Here is a 14,701-nt window from a genome sequence, read left to right on the forward strand (position 1 = left end):
GGGGCAACTGAGTAATTTTTGCTAGCAGATCATGTGTTGCTCTGAACTTTTCTTTCCTCTTTTCCTCCCTCAACATTGCTCAGGAGACAGGATGAGCTGTTTGTTATGCTGTAAGTGTGTAGGGAGGAGAGTCCAAAGTGGGAAGTGCTTGTGTCTATTTCTGTCCAAAAAACAATAAATGCATGCAAAACGCCTGTATTTATCAGGTAGGAGTGCCAGTCAAAAGGCCACTTACAACCTTGCACTGACTATAATAATGACTGTGAAATGTTTTGAAGCAGCACTCCTACTGTTGACATATTCCAGGCCATAATTGCTGCCTTTGCCTAACCGTTCATTGCTGAAATTTACTTCCATGCCAACCACCATTAACTATGCTGCTGACAGATGTTTCATTATATTGATGATGATGTGAATAGTTTTGAATCTTTGACACCGTTTGAGACAGTTGGTAAAATGCACTTAATTGAAGCCAACTTTAGATTGCACCAAACCACAGCTACATTCATCCCCTGCCATTCTAAGTTACCACGAATGACCCACAGGTTTTACCAGAAAGTATTGTCTCTCAAGATGCTTTTCTGTGTTGACTTACTCCCATCCCAGTGTATCATCTTTGGTAACTTCTTTACTCTTTTGCTTTATTTGATACCTTTTTTATCTTTTTTTTTTTTCTCAGTGTCCATTCATCTCTCATGTCTCATTTTCTATCCGTCTTGTAGTAATATTTTATTATCTTCCCTTGCCCTCCTCCAGTCCGAACCCTTCCTCAAACCCTACGTCTACAGACCCAGGAATGGCCCAGTCTCTGTCCCATAGCCTGACCTCTTCCCGGGCAGCTGTAGCCGTAGCTAGAGGCAGCAGGGGGCTCTGGCTTTGGTTGGCCATGGTGGTGGTGCTGGCAGGTACACTTAGTTTGTCAGTAGTAGTCATTTTAAGATGCAAATTTTTCTTTATCTTATAGATAATTCCAAACTTGGATTTGACAGTAGCAGAAATAAACAATCTACTTTTCCACAATATTTCATACAGCTTGCATGTATATTGCTTACCCCACAGGAGTTTCAGTTCCCTTTTTGTTTTGGTAAATAAAATCATATTACTTATTAAGACCTTTTTATAAATCTCTGAAGAATTTTCTGAAGGTGTTACAGGCCTAAAAGTCTGTGATGAAAAATGCTACGTTCGTAACTCCAGTGACACATCTGCTCTTTCTCCTTCAACATCCAAGCCAAGTTCCTGCATAGGCTTTTCCTAAGTCAACACAGTGGATAATAACATCCAGATCTCTCTCATCCCCTGCAGGTCTCTTGGCACTGCTGGCCAGTCTGGTGATGCAGCCAGCAGTAGATGCTGCCCCTGTGGGGACTGGGGACTCCTGGATGACCATCCAGCAGCTTCTGTGGCCCTACACAGGGCTCCGGCACAATGGGCAGCCTCCTGTCTAGCTCCTGAGACCCAGGGTGGATGGTGCTATTGCCCATTAGCCTTCTGCAGAGATTATCAGCAATGGGGTGGTGATGAAGAAAGGACAGTGCACCATTCCTGAGTGGAGGCTATTTGGATGTTTAATTGTGCCTGAAGATTCCTAAAATAAGACACTTTTTGACAGCAACGGCCAGTCCTCAGGGGATAGTTAACCCTATGGAGGATTTTATACATCACATTACGTTTGCTAAATTAGTTAGTCTGTGTGTGTGTGAATGCGTGTCTGTTTTAAGAGAAGAAGCAGTTACAGGTGGTTTTACTATTAGTGCTGCTGCAAACTGTCTACCTGAACCAACACAAAATATCAAATCAGGCTTGATCAGTCATCAGAGCTGACACAACACTGGCCAATCATGTGCTACCATTCAGCTTAATCAGAATGGTAGCATGATCCACCAAGTCATACAATAGGCCTCAGCAGTTTTCCATTGACGAACATCATGGACATGACATGGCTTTTTGAATAAATTTCATGCACTTGAGGATACAGGAGACTGCCAGCCTTTTAAATGGAATTTTTCATTCCTTTCATTTATTTCTTTTAAGTCTATAAACACTGGTATTAAAAATTCAATTTCAAGTGATTTTCTTTTTAAGTGTTTTTGAAATCTATATTTGAGTTTGTTTGTTTTGAGTGGTGAGATGTGAATATCTGGTTATTTTTGTTAGTCATTTCTGTTAAGTTATAATTCTACATTGTTACAGTCTTAACCAAAGTTTTTTTTTTTTCCCTCAAAGTTCTTGCCGTGGTGGTCACCTTTTTCAACTTCATACACTTCTGTATGTTCCAAAGAAGATGCGTGAAACTTTGCACAAATAAAGTAGCCAATTCTACAATAGAAGATGTTTTCTTATGTGCATCCAAACGTACATTTCAAATTCAGTTGTTTCAAATGTATTTACCAAGTTTATTTCACTCAGGTTTAAGAATACATTAGGGGTCTGGTGGTACAGAGCAGACTCTGTACTGTATCAACAAACAGATAATTCGATTCTCTGGCCCTAGCTATGCCATCAGTGCTCATGTTGTCCCGGAGCATGTGGATGAAGGTGGAGTGAAACTCACTGCCAGGATAATGGTCTGGAGAGAACACTTCACTCTTCTCTGTAATTTCCAGCTTGTGACTCCTCTGAGCGCCCAGGAGGTAGAGACTCCACAAGTCCTTTGACACAGGGGCAGGGCCATGGTGCTCACACACCTAGCAGAGAAAAGGAAAGGGAAGAACAGTAAGTACGAAAAGGGGAGAGAGAAAAAAAAAAAAAGAAATTTAAAGTAAATTTTGTGTTTTCATTTTGGGTCTGTCCAGTTTAACCATGGCCAGTAAACCTCACTGTCTTCTAGTGAGAAACAAGTGCTCCCTGCTAAACAGCACTTTCACTGTGTGTGGCACTTCACAACATTCCTCTTCCTCATTCTGAAAAGATATATCTCTACCCTGCTTTCCCTGTGGTTGTTTAAAAGTCAAATCTGTTTGTGTTAAGGGCACCCAGGTGGCACAGTAAACTCCCAGATGTGGTGTAGTCCTTGTCGCTGCTTTGCCAACACATAATTGTTTGTCGCAGTGCCTGGGTAGATGTGGTTTGGCTGGACCTCTAGTGACTCTGTGTGTACACGGGGAGACTCATGACTGTGTAGTGTGTACTCCCTCCTCTGTCCAGCATAGGGGGGAGTTAATGGGAAGTCAGCCTTTCAACAGTGGGAGGAAAATGGGTTAAAATGTTAAACTAAATGAGCTGTATCTATGTGTGAGCAAGAATACCTGCATGACCAGATGCTCAACTCCACATTTGGCATTCCACTGGCTCCATGAGAAAGCACAGGCAGAGGCGAAGAGGGCCATCTGTTCGTAGGCAGCATGTTCTGTTAGCGGGTCCTAAGGAGAACAGAAACCACACAGCACATTTTATAAGGGTAGAAAATGCTGGACTGTAAACTACTTGAATCTAAATAAGTATAAGCAGAAAAGATAATTTAAAAAAAAAAAAAAAAGTTCCTCATTCAGTAGAATGGTCCCGTATAGTTCTAAATTATTTATGGTGTGTCAGACTGCAACAAATGACTTTTATCAAGTAACTGATTAATGAACTAATTGTTGCAGCTCTAATGATGTGCAGATAGTATTATTTTGATGATGTGGCTCGTCCTGGCAGCAGTAGGTCTAACTGCTTCAAACTGTTTAGTGGCATAAGCTACAGCAAAGCATGTTTTTATATTTATTTAATGTCACATTTTATGTTTAATTTAACTTAAATACAGTGATCAGGATATGTTAAGACCCACCTCTGTTAAAGAATACCTTTTCATGACTCAGATTTGTTATATTCTTATTTCATGCCATGCTATTAGCATGGCTCTAGGGCTGTTGATGTCGGTTGGTTGGTCCATCGCTGTGGTCGGTGACTGCTATATCTAAACAACTACTGGATGGATTGCCAGCAATTTTGTACTGACATTCATGGTCCCGAGAGGATGAATTCTAATGACTTTGGTGTTCCCCTGACTTTTCACCTAGCACCACAATGAGGCTGATATTTTTAGATAAATCTCAAAAACTATACGATGGATTATCATGAAATTTGGTACAGATATTCAAGTCACACTCAGTATGAATTATATTAACTTTGGTGATCCCTTAACTTTACATCTAGTGCCATTATCACGCCAGAATTTTAATTTGTCCAATACTCTGGTTTGTAACCAAATACATGCAAAACTAATGGCATCCCATCAACTTCAGCTTTACTTTGTTTTGTGCTAGTTAGTGCAAATTAGCATGCTAACATGCTTAACTAAGATTGTGAACATGGTAAATATTAACTCGCTGAACAGCCAAATGTTGGAGGTATCATTTATGAGCATGTTAGCATGCTGGCGTTAGCATTTAGTTCAAAGCACTGCTGTGCCTAAGAAAAGCCCTACAGAGCTGCTAGCATGGCCATAGGCTCTTAGTCTTGTTTCTTTGAACTCAGCCATTAAAATAACTGTTCCAAATGTTGTGTAATATGTGTCGGAAGCATAAATGGCACTGCAAAGACAGTGTTAGCCTAAACTATGTACTCTTTAAAATTAAGCTTGGAAGGAGATGGATAACATGTTATCTCCCACTTCCTATCACGTTTACACTGATGTGACATGCCAGACACTATGCTGCAAACACTGGTTTATCCATTCAAAACAGCATTGTCATCTAGTATCTTGTTCTTGTTCTTTTACTCTAAAAGCCAAGAGGTTCAAGATGCAGACCTTGCCACAGGTGCTAACATATTTGTCGGTGTACTCATTCACAAAGATGTTGATGCCAGCGTTGAGCATGGCTCTTTGTAGGGAAGGGCCACTCATCCACTTTCCTAGGAGGTGAGAGAGGCCTTTCTCCTGCTCTGACTGCAACATACACTGGTCACCCTGTCATTAAAATAGAGACAAACTTTATTCTTGAATTAGGGAAAATGTTTGTGTGTGTAAAGTACTCTCTTGTTTCCTACCTGGATCATGATACTGAGATCGATGAGTGCTCCATTGACGGTGAAAACAGCAGAGTCTTGGCCCAGTGGCCTCAGTTCCCAGCTCTGGAAGGGAAAGTTGGCGTAAGTTTCCTGCACCAGCACAAAAGCTTGGAAGGAGCCCATCTTGAAGGAGATCTTGGCCTCTTCGTCCTCATAAGAAACATCAGTGATACTGTCCATCCTCCACTGCTTACCTGGATTAGAGATGAACTGTCATGTCTGTGACTATTCGGTGACTTTCAAATGTATTTCAAGCGCTTATTGTGCCATTTCCAATTTCATCTGAGTTTTGTTTTTTTTTTTTTACCATTTTTGATGCTTTTCTATGTTTGATAGAGTATTACACGGTGTGTGTTCTTGTCTGTCTTACCTGCAGCATCCCAGCAAGCCACTCGGGGAGTTTCAAAGAAGACAACAGACTCGGGCAGCATCACAGACACCCCAATAGGGGGGCAGGTGAGGGCCTCGTTGTCATCTAAGTTGGACTTCTCTGTGGGGTAGGGAAACACTTGTAGCCCTGTGTCCAACACCTACATAGGGTGGGGTATGAGAGAAAAATAGAAACATGGGGTCAACTTTAGGGGTCAACAGCAGGGCCTAGTGAAAGCAGGCAATGAAACTCTTTTCCTAATTCACCTGTCTAATTTCCCAGCCATTGACCTGGTGGGTTTGTGGTGGGAGGCGGAACACGTTATAGTAGAAGACCCCACCCAGAGGCGTGTACTCCCTCAAGTCCACCAACTGGGCACGTTCATTGCCGTCCATCATTGTGAGCTGTACTGAGGGAGACTTCAAGTCCCTTTCAGCTGAGAGAGAGAACACAGAATCATCCAAAATATAAGAATTTTTGCCTTTCCAAACTTAATTTACTCCTGTTTTTACAAAATTATTGATGTGATCAACCCTTATTAAGCATTAAAAAACATAAGTAACTTGGATTTAGTTGTCACATAGTGTTAGTCTATATAACAAAAACCCTGTCAATCAGTTTGAGTGAGAGCAGGTTTAAATCCTGTTTCGTTTAGCTATCTTTGTGTTTACATTTGGATCATCAGGAAGTGTTAGATTGGGCATCTTACCACCGAATACCTCCATCTGTGTCCTTATCTGGCTCCCTTGGCCTTCTGCAGGCTGGGGACTGTTTTTCCTCGACTGTAGACTAGCTGCCCTCTGTGAGATACATACATAATAACATGGACAACATCACATTGAACATAGGAACCCAGCCCTATCATTTTTTCATTTGTTTTACCTTCCTCCCTTCTAACCCTTGGATGGACTGCACCTCCTCATCCACTCTTTGCTGTTGTGTCTCACTGTCATCCTTCACATCCCCATCTTCTTTTGTCTCCCCCTGCTCAGGTAGATCTATGTCTGCTGGAACCTCGTCACCCCCTGCAAGAGATCTGGGACCAAACAGATGAGGAAAGACAAGAACACAAAGCAATGAGAAAAAGGTTCGTATTACCAGCATTATTATTAGTGTTAAAGATATTGTGGTAATGCTAGTATTTTCATTAACATCAGACCTTTGGCTAGATGTGTGTATTTTCAGGTGACCCATCCTGGCAAGCAAGGACAGGTGGTCATAGTGTGTGTGGAGAATCCGTACAGCAATATCGCTCACAGCCAACTGCTTGGGAAGCTCAAAGCCCAGGCTGACTTCTTTGAAGTTTAAACCTTTAAACCTGGATGAACCAGTAAGAAACCGAGAGAAGTACTAGATGTTCCAGTTGCAGACCTTTCTTTTATTGTCACATATAACCCATATAATTTATTTGTAGTAGTGTCTGCCATATACAGACCGTGGATTCTTCTTGAGGTTGGCCCACAGACACAGTGTAATGTTGCAATCTTTCACCACAGTCTGCATGTTGCCTGTTTCAGTGTCAATGTTCGCACTGGCCCTCTGAAACCATGGAGACACATAACACAAAAAAACGGGAGTGGTTCCGAAAAGCCATTACACACAGGGTTTGCAATATTGTCTCATATCTTGCAAAATAGGCACCCCATACACATTATGATAAATCAGAGATGTTTATATAGCACTTCCTTATACTGTAGTTACAAAGTACTTCACATTGCATTGTTAATATGGGCAGTTATAATTTTGTACCTTGAGGATCTCCTCAGTGGTGAGGTGGTATTTGGAGTGGATTAGCTCCAGCAAATTTATGAGAGCCTCCTGGTACTTCTGGCCCTCTTGTGGATCTGTAACGTCTCTGAGCAGACCTTCCAGCTCCTCTACCAGCTATAACGGACGAAATGTACTTGCTCTCAGATTTTGTAACATTAGAATGCAGCAAATAATATATTTCTAAGATTTAGCTTCACGGACAGACTATACTGGCATTTTTTTTCAGTATAAGGTACATAGGAAAATTTGTCTACAGTGTCTACCTTCCTATTTCTGTCCATTGACTAATCAAGTTATTGCAGGACACATACACATCTACACATAAAATACAGACCTGTAGAGCAAGGTTACATTGCTTGAGCACGGGTGTGATGTTGACCTCTGGGTCATCTCTCCATAAACTGATATATGTGTTAATATCCTGCTGTACTGCTGGGTCAGGAGTACCATCACAACACATGTACCTCTCCCACTAGACACAGAAAATATACTGGATGTTGTTCTCAGCTACAAGAAGTCTGTTAAGATAATTTTTTTGTTATTTGTGTATCCACATTATAGCCTTATTTTTCCATACTGGTCTTTAAGCAAGTATGGATCACAGAAGTATTATATTGTATTTTAATTATTATTGCATTGTTTGTCCAGGAAAAAACTGATCATTGGTAATAATACATGTGTCAGACATCTGGATTTTTTTTTTAATATGAAGTCTCACTCTAACTAAATAACTCACACAAACAGAAACGCACACCTTGGCTTTCTCCACAGCATCGGTTCTCCATTTGGTTACCGCATAATGATTCTCCTCCAGTAGATGGCGCAATTCATTCAGCTCATCCTGTTTGCGCTCTCTGTGCTGTAGGCAAAATACATCCTTGAAATGCCCACTCAAGACAACAGTGAATATCTACTGTGTTTCTTTATGGAGTTGTCTATTTTAGGAATTTTCAGGACTTGTCTTCAACAAACAGGATTTGTTTTAAACAGAATTTATCCTCAAAAGGAAAAATAATCAGATAATCTTAACTCCATAGTTTAATGTACTGTATATCACAGTCACTGAACAGGACTGACATGGTTTTATATTTCACAGGGACATCTTACCTTTAATTCTAGCCTTTCCAGCTCCAGCTCTTTTCTCTCTCTTTCCAACCTTTCCTGTCCCTCTCTCTCGGCCTGTAGCTGGGCTTCCTCTGTAAAGCCAAAGCACATAGGATGTATACAGTACCTCAACACATATCCTAAAACAGCAGGAATCTTTTTTTATTCCTAAACTGATCGTTAAAAACTCCAAACAGAATATTAAACAGATTATTTTCATCAGTTTACTGCTGAATTCCATGCCACATACTTTAAACTGATTGTCAGTGCTTACAACAAATGCCTCTATTTTATCATTTTGCCCCCGTTAGAATTACTAGGGACAGATCTCTGACAGGGATTTACCATCCTCTTGCACTCTCCTCTCCTTCTCCTCTTCGTGCTGCTTCGCCTTCTGAGCCTTCGACGGTTTACGTTCCTTTTTGGATGACTTCAAACCAGAAAACATTACAGATGAGTGGTTAACAGGGACCGCTCACTGGTCTATCTTTACTTACTTTGAAATGGGTACACACTGACTGAGTGAGGTGGATAAGGAGGATGTTATACTCTAGCTTTGACTACAGAACTGATTTGATTATTAGATCAAACTATAATTATAAAAGTGAGAATGTGCTGACTGCCTTTCGCTCATACCTTTCCTTTCTTGGGCGGTTATCATTTACAGGACAAAACATGGAGAGAGAGAGTAAAAGCATAACTTGCTTGGTTAAGACATGAACTCAGGGCGCAGGGTACGAGGTTAAGTTAGTATGCAAATGAAGAAAAGAGAATTTAAAATTAAAGAGAGGCTACTTCCTGCTAACTTGTCTGCTAACCAGTGCAGCTAACTGCAGTACTGTACTCACTATCCCTTAAGTTATTTTAATTTATCTTTAGCCTTGCCCTCTATTTTTGTAAGTATTACTTGTAGTTAGCGTTAAACCCTGCCGCAAAACCATTTAATTATAATATAATTTAAGGCCAAAAAAGGGGGCCATTTCCTGCTAACTTGCCTGCTAACCAGTGCAGCTAACTGCAGTACTGTACTCACTATCCCTTAAGTTATTTTAATTTATCTTTAGCCTTGCCCTCTATTTTTGTATTACCTGTAGTTAGCGTTAAACCCTGCCGCAAAACCATTTAATTATAATATAATTTAAGGCCAAAAAAGGGGGCCATTTATTCGAAAAAAAACTGTTCAAACTCACCATGCTGAAGCAAAAAACTAGCGTAACCATAGAAACATACACGCATGCGCTGTTATCTATTTTTATTTACGACATAACACGAATTGACATACGACTGAGTGTACAAATGAGCTGTCTACTGTTGTCAAAGGAAGGACAAAGTGGAAAGGAGACAATTTTTCAGTACAGCTTGAGTAAAACTACCCAACAAAATATCACGTGTAAATACGAATACACAGTTTAATATGGTTGTTCGTAGAGTGTGTGAGAAATGTAGTATGTTGTAAATCGTAACTAACATGTTATCTAGCTGTCTAATTCTATTGTTTTACTGGCTTCATTCACTCACGTCTACCACTATTTCTGTTTCTGTCTCTGCTGCCGTCGTCGTCTCTGTTAATAGTTTCTTTAATTTTCCTCTCGTTTCAGGAGTGTGAAACCTCGTGTCTGACATGGCCAACTCTTTAAGGGGTGAGGTTATCAGACTTTACAAAAATGTAAGTGAATTAGTCAGTGACACACCTTTACACATTATGAGCACGGGTTGTACCCCGTGCTTATAATGTGTAACAATGTGACGCCCGCCTTACTCCTTACTACAGCTGCTATATCTTGGCCGAGAGTACCCCCAGGGATCAGCGTATTTCAGAGAACGCCTGAAGTCAGCCTTCATGAAGAATAAAGACGTGACAGACCCTGAAAATATCAAAAAGCTGGTGGCCCGGGGCGAGTTTGTCATCAAGGAACTAGAGGCTCTCTATTTCCTCAGGAAATATCGAGCCATGAAGAAGAGGTATTATGAACCAGAAAAATAATTCCACACAAATACATCTTCAGATTATCTTTCTAAAATGAAATACTGGCAACGGAAACAGTGAGCCAAAGTACAAAGTGTCAATAATATTTATTTTATCACATTATTTTTATTACACTGCAGAAATTACAAAGTCCCAAAAGTTGCCATTATATAAAAATAACCTATGCTCGCCTCATAAGGGCAATGGAATATCCATCTGCGATAAGTGCCAGAAAGGGATTATATAATAATAATAATATATAATGTAGCTGTTACAGAATGTGCTTTGTGTTTTTATACACAAGTTGTACCTTAATGCTAGGGTTTTTAATTTCAAATACTGTATTTATTTTGATGTCATAGGTTTTCCTCCAGAAAAGCTGTTAGGCCTGGTTTGGCCCACTTTCAGATTTTTAGTCTATTTTAAATCAACAATTTATCAGGTCAATTAATTCATTATCTGATTTGAAATGGGTGTTTGGATCATGGCTATTGTTAAGACGTTATAGGTAATAAAGATGTAGACATCCACCTGGTCTGTAATAAATTGTAGAAGCTGAGGTATCAGACTGACTGAATCATATTAGGAAATGTATTTTGTATTTCAGTACATATATATTTGTAAATACATGGTCATACTTCTTGAGGAGCAAATGTATATGACTATGTATCTATGCACTATTAGATAGAAATCAAAAATAAATTTAGCAAAAATGTACAGATGTCCTCTGTCATAAATATTATATAATTATTACAAAACCACAGCAATTTTCATCAGTAACTAATTTCCTTTGCTTGTATGAAATTATACATAAATATATTCATAAATATATTTGTATATTTGCAAAAAAGCAGATATCAGCAGCTATGACTAGTCTATAGCATTTTATATTCTTTCCCTTTACATTTGTTGTGTTTGTTTGTTTTTTAATATAGAAAACATGTCAATATAAAAATCTCAGAAATCACACAGTTCCTGAAGCACATCAAACAATCTCATGTGGGAGCCCAACTGTAAGGTTTAGAAACTGATATACTGGATTCTTTACAGGATTACGTACAGAAAATGGTCAAATATACAGCATATTACAAACTCTGAAAGACATTAAAATAATCTGTAGTAGTTTCCTGTCTTCATTTTTTTTTAAGTGGGAAAGAAGAAAATCTTTTGTTGCAAAATCCCTGAATGTTAAAATTTTGTTAAACTTTTGTTTTAACTGTTCAGTCTTACATATGGCGAATGCCAAAATGAAAGAGCAATCGGGAAGTCTCTGATAATAATGAAATTAAATTACTGACTTTGCCTGGATTATTTTCTATCTTTTTGATCATTTATTAACTGAAATTAAATAAAGGTGTAATATTAAAGCCAGGATATAATAAATTCACAATGCTGATTTGATATCCCAAAAATTCTGTGCTGCATCTTAATGTGAATCTCTCCAGGTCAATATTGCCCTTTTTTCAGCTGCAGCTGTAAAATATTGCAACTAATATCAAACCAGCAGTGTTTGTTTGTTCCATTTGACTTCAAACTTAAGTGGTCTCTTGCTTCCACAGTCAGTTTATGAGTCTATATATCCAGTTACCACTGTCTTTTCCTCGGAGTGTGGTCCACTTGCGGTTATCTGTAGTAATGAACTCAAAGTCCTCAGTGGACAATGACAGAGGTACTACTACTACTGGCATTACTACATCAACCACACCATGGGCATTCTTTCCCTCCAGAAGCTTACCTGGAACACATCAGTGCAGATGTCCAGGTATCGAAAGCAAACTTTAACAACATCAGCCAATCAGGAATGCCCTCAGTCTGTGGGATATATTTAAGCAAAAGGTTGATGTTAAATTTTGGGCATTGTCTCCATGAATGCTGCTTGAATGAGATATTTTGCCATTCTAATAGGAACATTTATTTTGAACAAAATATTGGCTTAAAATATGTGTTGACTGGACTACTGTCAGAACAATGACAAGCAAAGTTATCAGCAGGCAGGTTGCACTGCTGAAACACAGCTCCAGAAACTTGGCAGAGGTATAAAATAGAAAAATACAATATAAAAGGCTGTTAGGATATTACTGTGCATTAAACTTGTGTTCAGTTCAAATCATGAGATTCAGTCCATTAATGTATTTCAATTTCAGAATCCAAGAAGTTATTATACCTAGCCTATTATGACTAATTATTTTCATCAGATTTTATTTTGAGGAATTTTTTCTTTCTTTTTAAACTTGATTGAGTTACAATTGGCATTGCTTTACTCATAAACAATAACCTTAATATGTTATTAGTCTGCTCCTGTAACCGTGGAAAAAGTCCTGTGTCAGTTTAATGATTAAACAATTTTCTTGTTTGACTCCACTGTCCTCGAGGGTCCCTGAAGAGCATTGCCTGACCCCCTTTTATTTATGGAGGGTAATATATTTTAGATACTCTGTATAATTATTATCCTTCATCTACCATTGCTCATGTCTCTCAGTTGGCTCATAACCTCTGGAACTGGACTAGCTTGACTGGAAATGACCTCAACTTGCTGATAAAAAAAGTGTAAAATATATACTTAAAAATCAGTTTAATCAACATTTCAGTGCAGATAAATAGAGTGTCCCAGGAGCTTTTCTGGCTCTTGTTCACTCAGGCGTAGTAGACCTCAATGCCAGCAAACACCACACTGTCTGCTACTACAAACAAGCCAGCTACCAGAGATCCCCCTAATATCTTGGTGGAAGTTAGATCAAAGCTTAAATTAAGTCCTTCCATAAAATATTTCCTCACTCAACAATGAAGACCAGTAAAATGGCGTTGAAACCTTTAATCTCCTACAGTATAGAATGTGTGTGTTTGTATGTTTGTGCCCTTGTTTCAGCACTCCAGACAGGTACATGAAGTGAACAAGCAAAGGCATTGTAGGCATTATCCCCCTTGTCACAGAACTTCAAACACACACAGACACACATTAGACACTAATGATCTAGAATGTAACTCTATGTTAAGTCATTTCAGGAAGAGAGGAAAACATTGATTGATTGTGATTGTGATTTAAATTCCTTGCTGACATTTCTTGTATTAGTCTATGAGATGAATATGATTCCTCCTTCATATTAAGAACATGTGAAAAATGCAAAAAAAATGAAATTTGAAAATTTGCATTTCATGTAGGAATGTTACTGCCTTTTGTTAAGTCTATCTCAGTGTCATAGAAAGTAATTGTTAGGATAGGATTTGTGTTGCCAAAATCCTTCTCTCAGGTCAAGCTTTTCTGTTCATCTCATGCCCATGTGCTAGAAGTCATAAGCTGTTATTAGTCTGTGGCTTTTGATATTGTTTACCTGCTGCAGCACTTCCTTTGCATTTGAAAAACTTGAATATGTGATAGAGAGTTGTGTCTTCTTTCATTAATGTAATCTGTGATTCCACCCTCTCCCTCGCGCATCCTGAAATGTCAACACTAAACAGTCATTACACAATAGTGGAATGATGAGATCTGATTTCCATACCCAATTTATTTAACTAGTGCCAACAGAATACATTTATTTACCTGTAAAGAGACTGACTATCAATCCCACCTATGATAGCTGTTACAGTTCCAATCCAACTGAAGTAAAGATAGGAAGGAGTGCCAGTTACGTGCCAGCAGATGTCTAGTGATGGAAGAAAATAGTACATGTTCAGTTGCTGTGGTATATTAGCATGAGTGAATTCTTGCACATACTTTTCTATCTATAAATATTCTGTTCAATTTGGGCCCCCAGCAGAGATTTAGATAATAATGGAATAATGGAATACCTTCAATAGTTTCAAGTATCTTAGGTTAAAAAAAATATTGTGTAAAAATATTACTGTCAGATAAGAGTTTTCTCAACCTCTTATGGCCCAAGACCCCATTTTGGGGCCATCACTCCTTGCCAAATTGTCTTGTGAATGTTCTTACATCATGCTGTTGAACCTTTTGAAGAATAGGAAGGGAATTTACAGAATGTATGATATTCTATTTAATAAAAAAATGTTTATTGTTATGTTCACCATAATGTGTTTGCATGCTAACATTTACTAATTAGTACTAAACTCAAAGTACAGCTGAGGCAGATGAGATGTCATTAGTTTTGCAGGTATTTAGTTATAATGGAAAGTAGATGAAAAGTTAAGAGATCACATCAAAGTGATTACAGTGTATCCTATGGGGAACATGAATGTGAGAACCAAATTTTATAGCAGTCAAAACAGCAAACCTCAGCCTCATGGTGGCACTAGAAGAAAAGTCAGGGGATTACCATAGTTTAGTATTCATCCTCAGGGGACAATGACTATCTATACCAAAATTCATTGGAATCCATCCGATAGTTGTTGAAATATTCCAGTGTAAACCAAATTGGTGGACTGACCAAACAATCCATATTGCCATCCCAGGAGTGATGTTTATAGACTTTTCTTCTTTTGCCATCATTCTCTATTTCCTACTAACTCAATGTCATAATATCCAATGGTGCTGCCATTTAGGA

At 38.7% G+C, this 14,701-nt stretch overlaps 3 protein-coding genes across 6 annotated transcripts in view; 2 read left to right on the forward strand and 1 right to left on the reverse strand.

The window, feature by feature from the left end:
• LOC120803939 (inositol 1,4,5-triphosphate receptor associated 2-like) overlaps nt 1-2,068 on the forward strand; it is a 101,891-nt gene extending 99,823 nt beyond the window's left edge. Inside the window, exons 39-41 of the mRNA XM_040152989.1 lie at nt 84-110; nt 757-905; nt 1,306-2,068. Of these exons, the coding sequence (XP_040008923.1) occupies nt 84-110; nt 757-905; nt 1,306-1,448 (319 nt within the window). The 3' untranslated portion in view covers nt 1,449-2,068. The remainder of the gene's footprint in view (nt 1-83; nt 111-756; nt 906-1,305) is intronic.
• A 136-nt stretch (nt 2,069-2,204) lies between these two features.
• On the reverse strand, nt 2,205-9,505 carry dnai7 (dynein axonemal intermediate chain 7). Of its 4 annotated transcripts, none has more exons than XM_040141607.1 (16): nt 9,427-9,505; nt 8,582-8,666; nt 8,240-8,328; nt 7,887-7,991; nt 7,467-7,604; nt 7,112-7,246; nt 6,798-6,901; nt 6,522-6,680; nt 6,245-6,398; nt 6,072-6,162; nt 5,629-5,798; nt 5,363-5,522; nt 4,972-5,186; nt 4,733-4,891; nt 3,249-3,362; nt 2,205-2,687 (listed from the first exon to the last, which is right to left on the reverse strand). In XM_040141607.1, exons 1-16 carry the CDS (start codon nt 9,454-9,456, stop codon nt 2,412-2,414), a joined length of 2,184 nt encoding a protein of 727 aa, XP_039997541.1. In that variant the 5' UTR covers nt 9,457-9,505; the 3' UTR covers nt 2,205-2,411. The 4 variants fall into 4 exon arrangements, with proteins under 4 accessions (XP_039997541.1, XP_039997554.1, XP_039997547.1 ...); XM_040141628.1 differs by having other exon boundaries at nt 2,579-2,687; nt 4,837-4,891; XM_040141620.1 differs by lacking the exon at nt 4,733-4,891.
• Nucleotides 9,380-11,579, forward strand: lyrm5a (LYR motif containing 5a). Its single transcript, XM_040141640.1, has 3 exons — nt 9,380-9,626; nt 9,835-9,902; nt 10,008-11,579. The coding sequence occupies exons 2-3, from the start codon at nt 9,858-9,860 to the stop codon at nt 10,218-10,220; spliced, it is 258 nt and encodes an 85-aa protein (XP_039997574.1). The 5' UTR covers nt 9,380-9,626; nt 9,835-9,857; the 3' UTR covers nt 10,221-11,579.
• The last annotated feature ends 3,122 nt before the right edge of the window (nt 11,580-14,701 follow it).

The sequence above is a fragment of the Xiphias gladius genome, chromosome 2 (genome assembly GCF_016859285.1).
Source record: "Xiphias gladius isolate SHS-SW01 ecotype Sanya breed wild chromosome 2, ASM1685928v1, whole genome shotgun sequence".
Lineage (NCBI taxonomy): Eukaryota > Metazoa > Chordata > Actinopteri > Istiophoriformes > Xiphiidae > Xiphias > Xiphias gladius.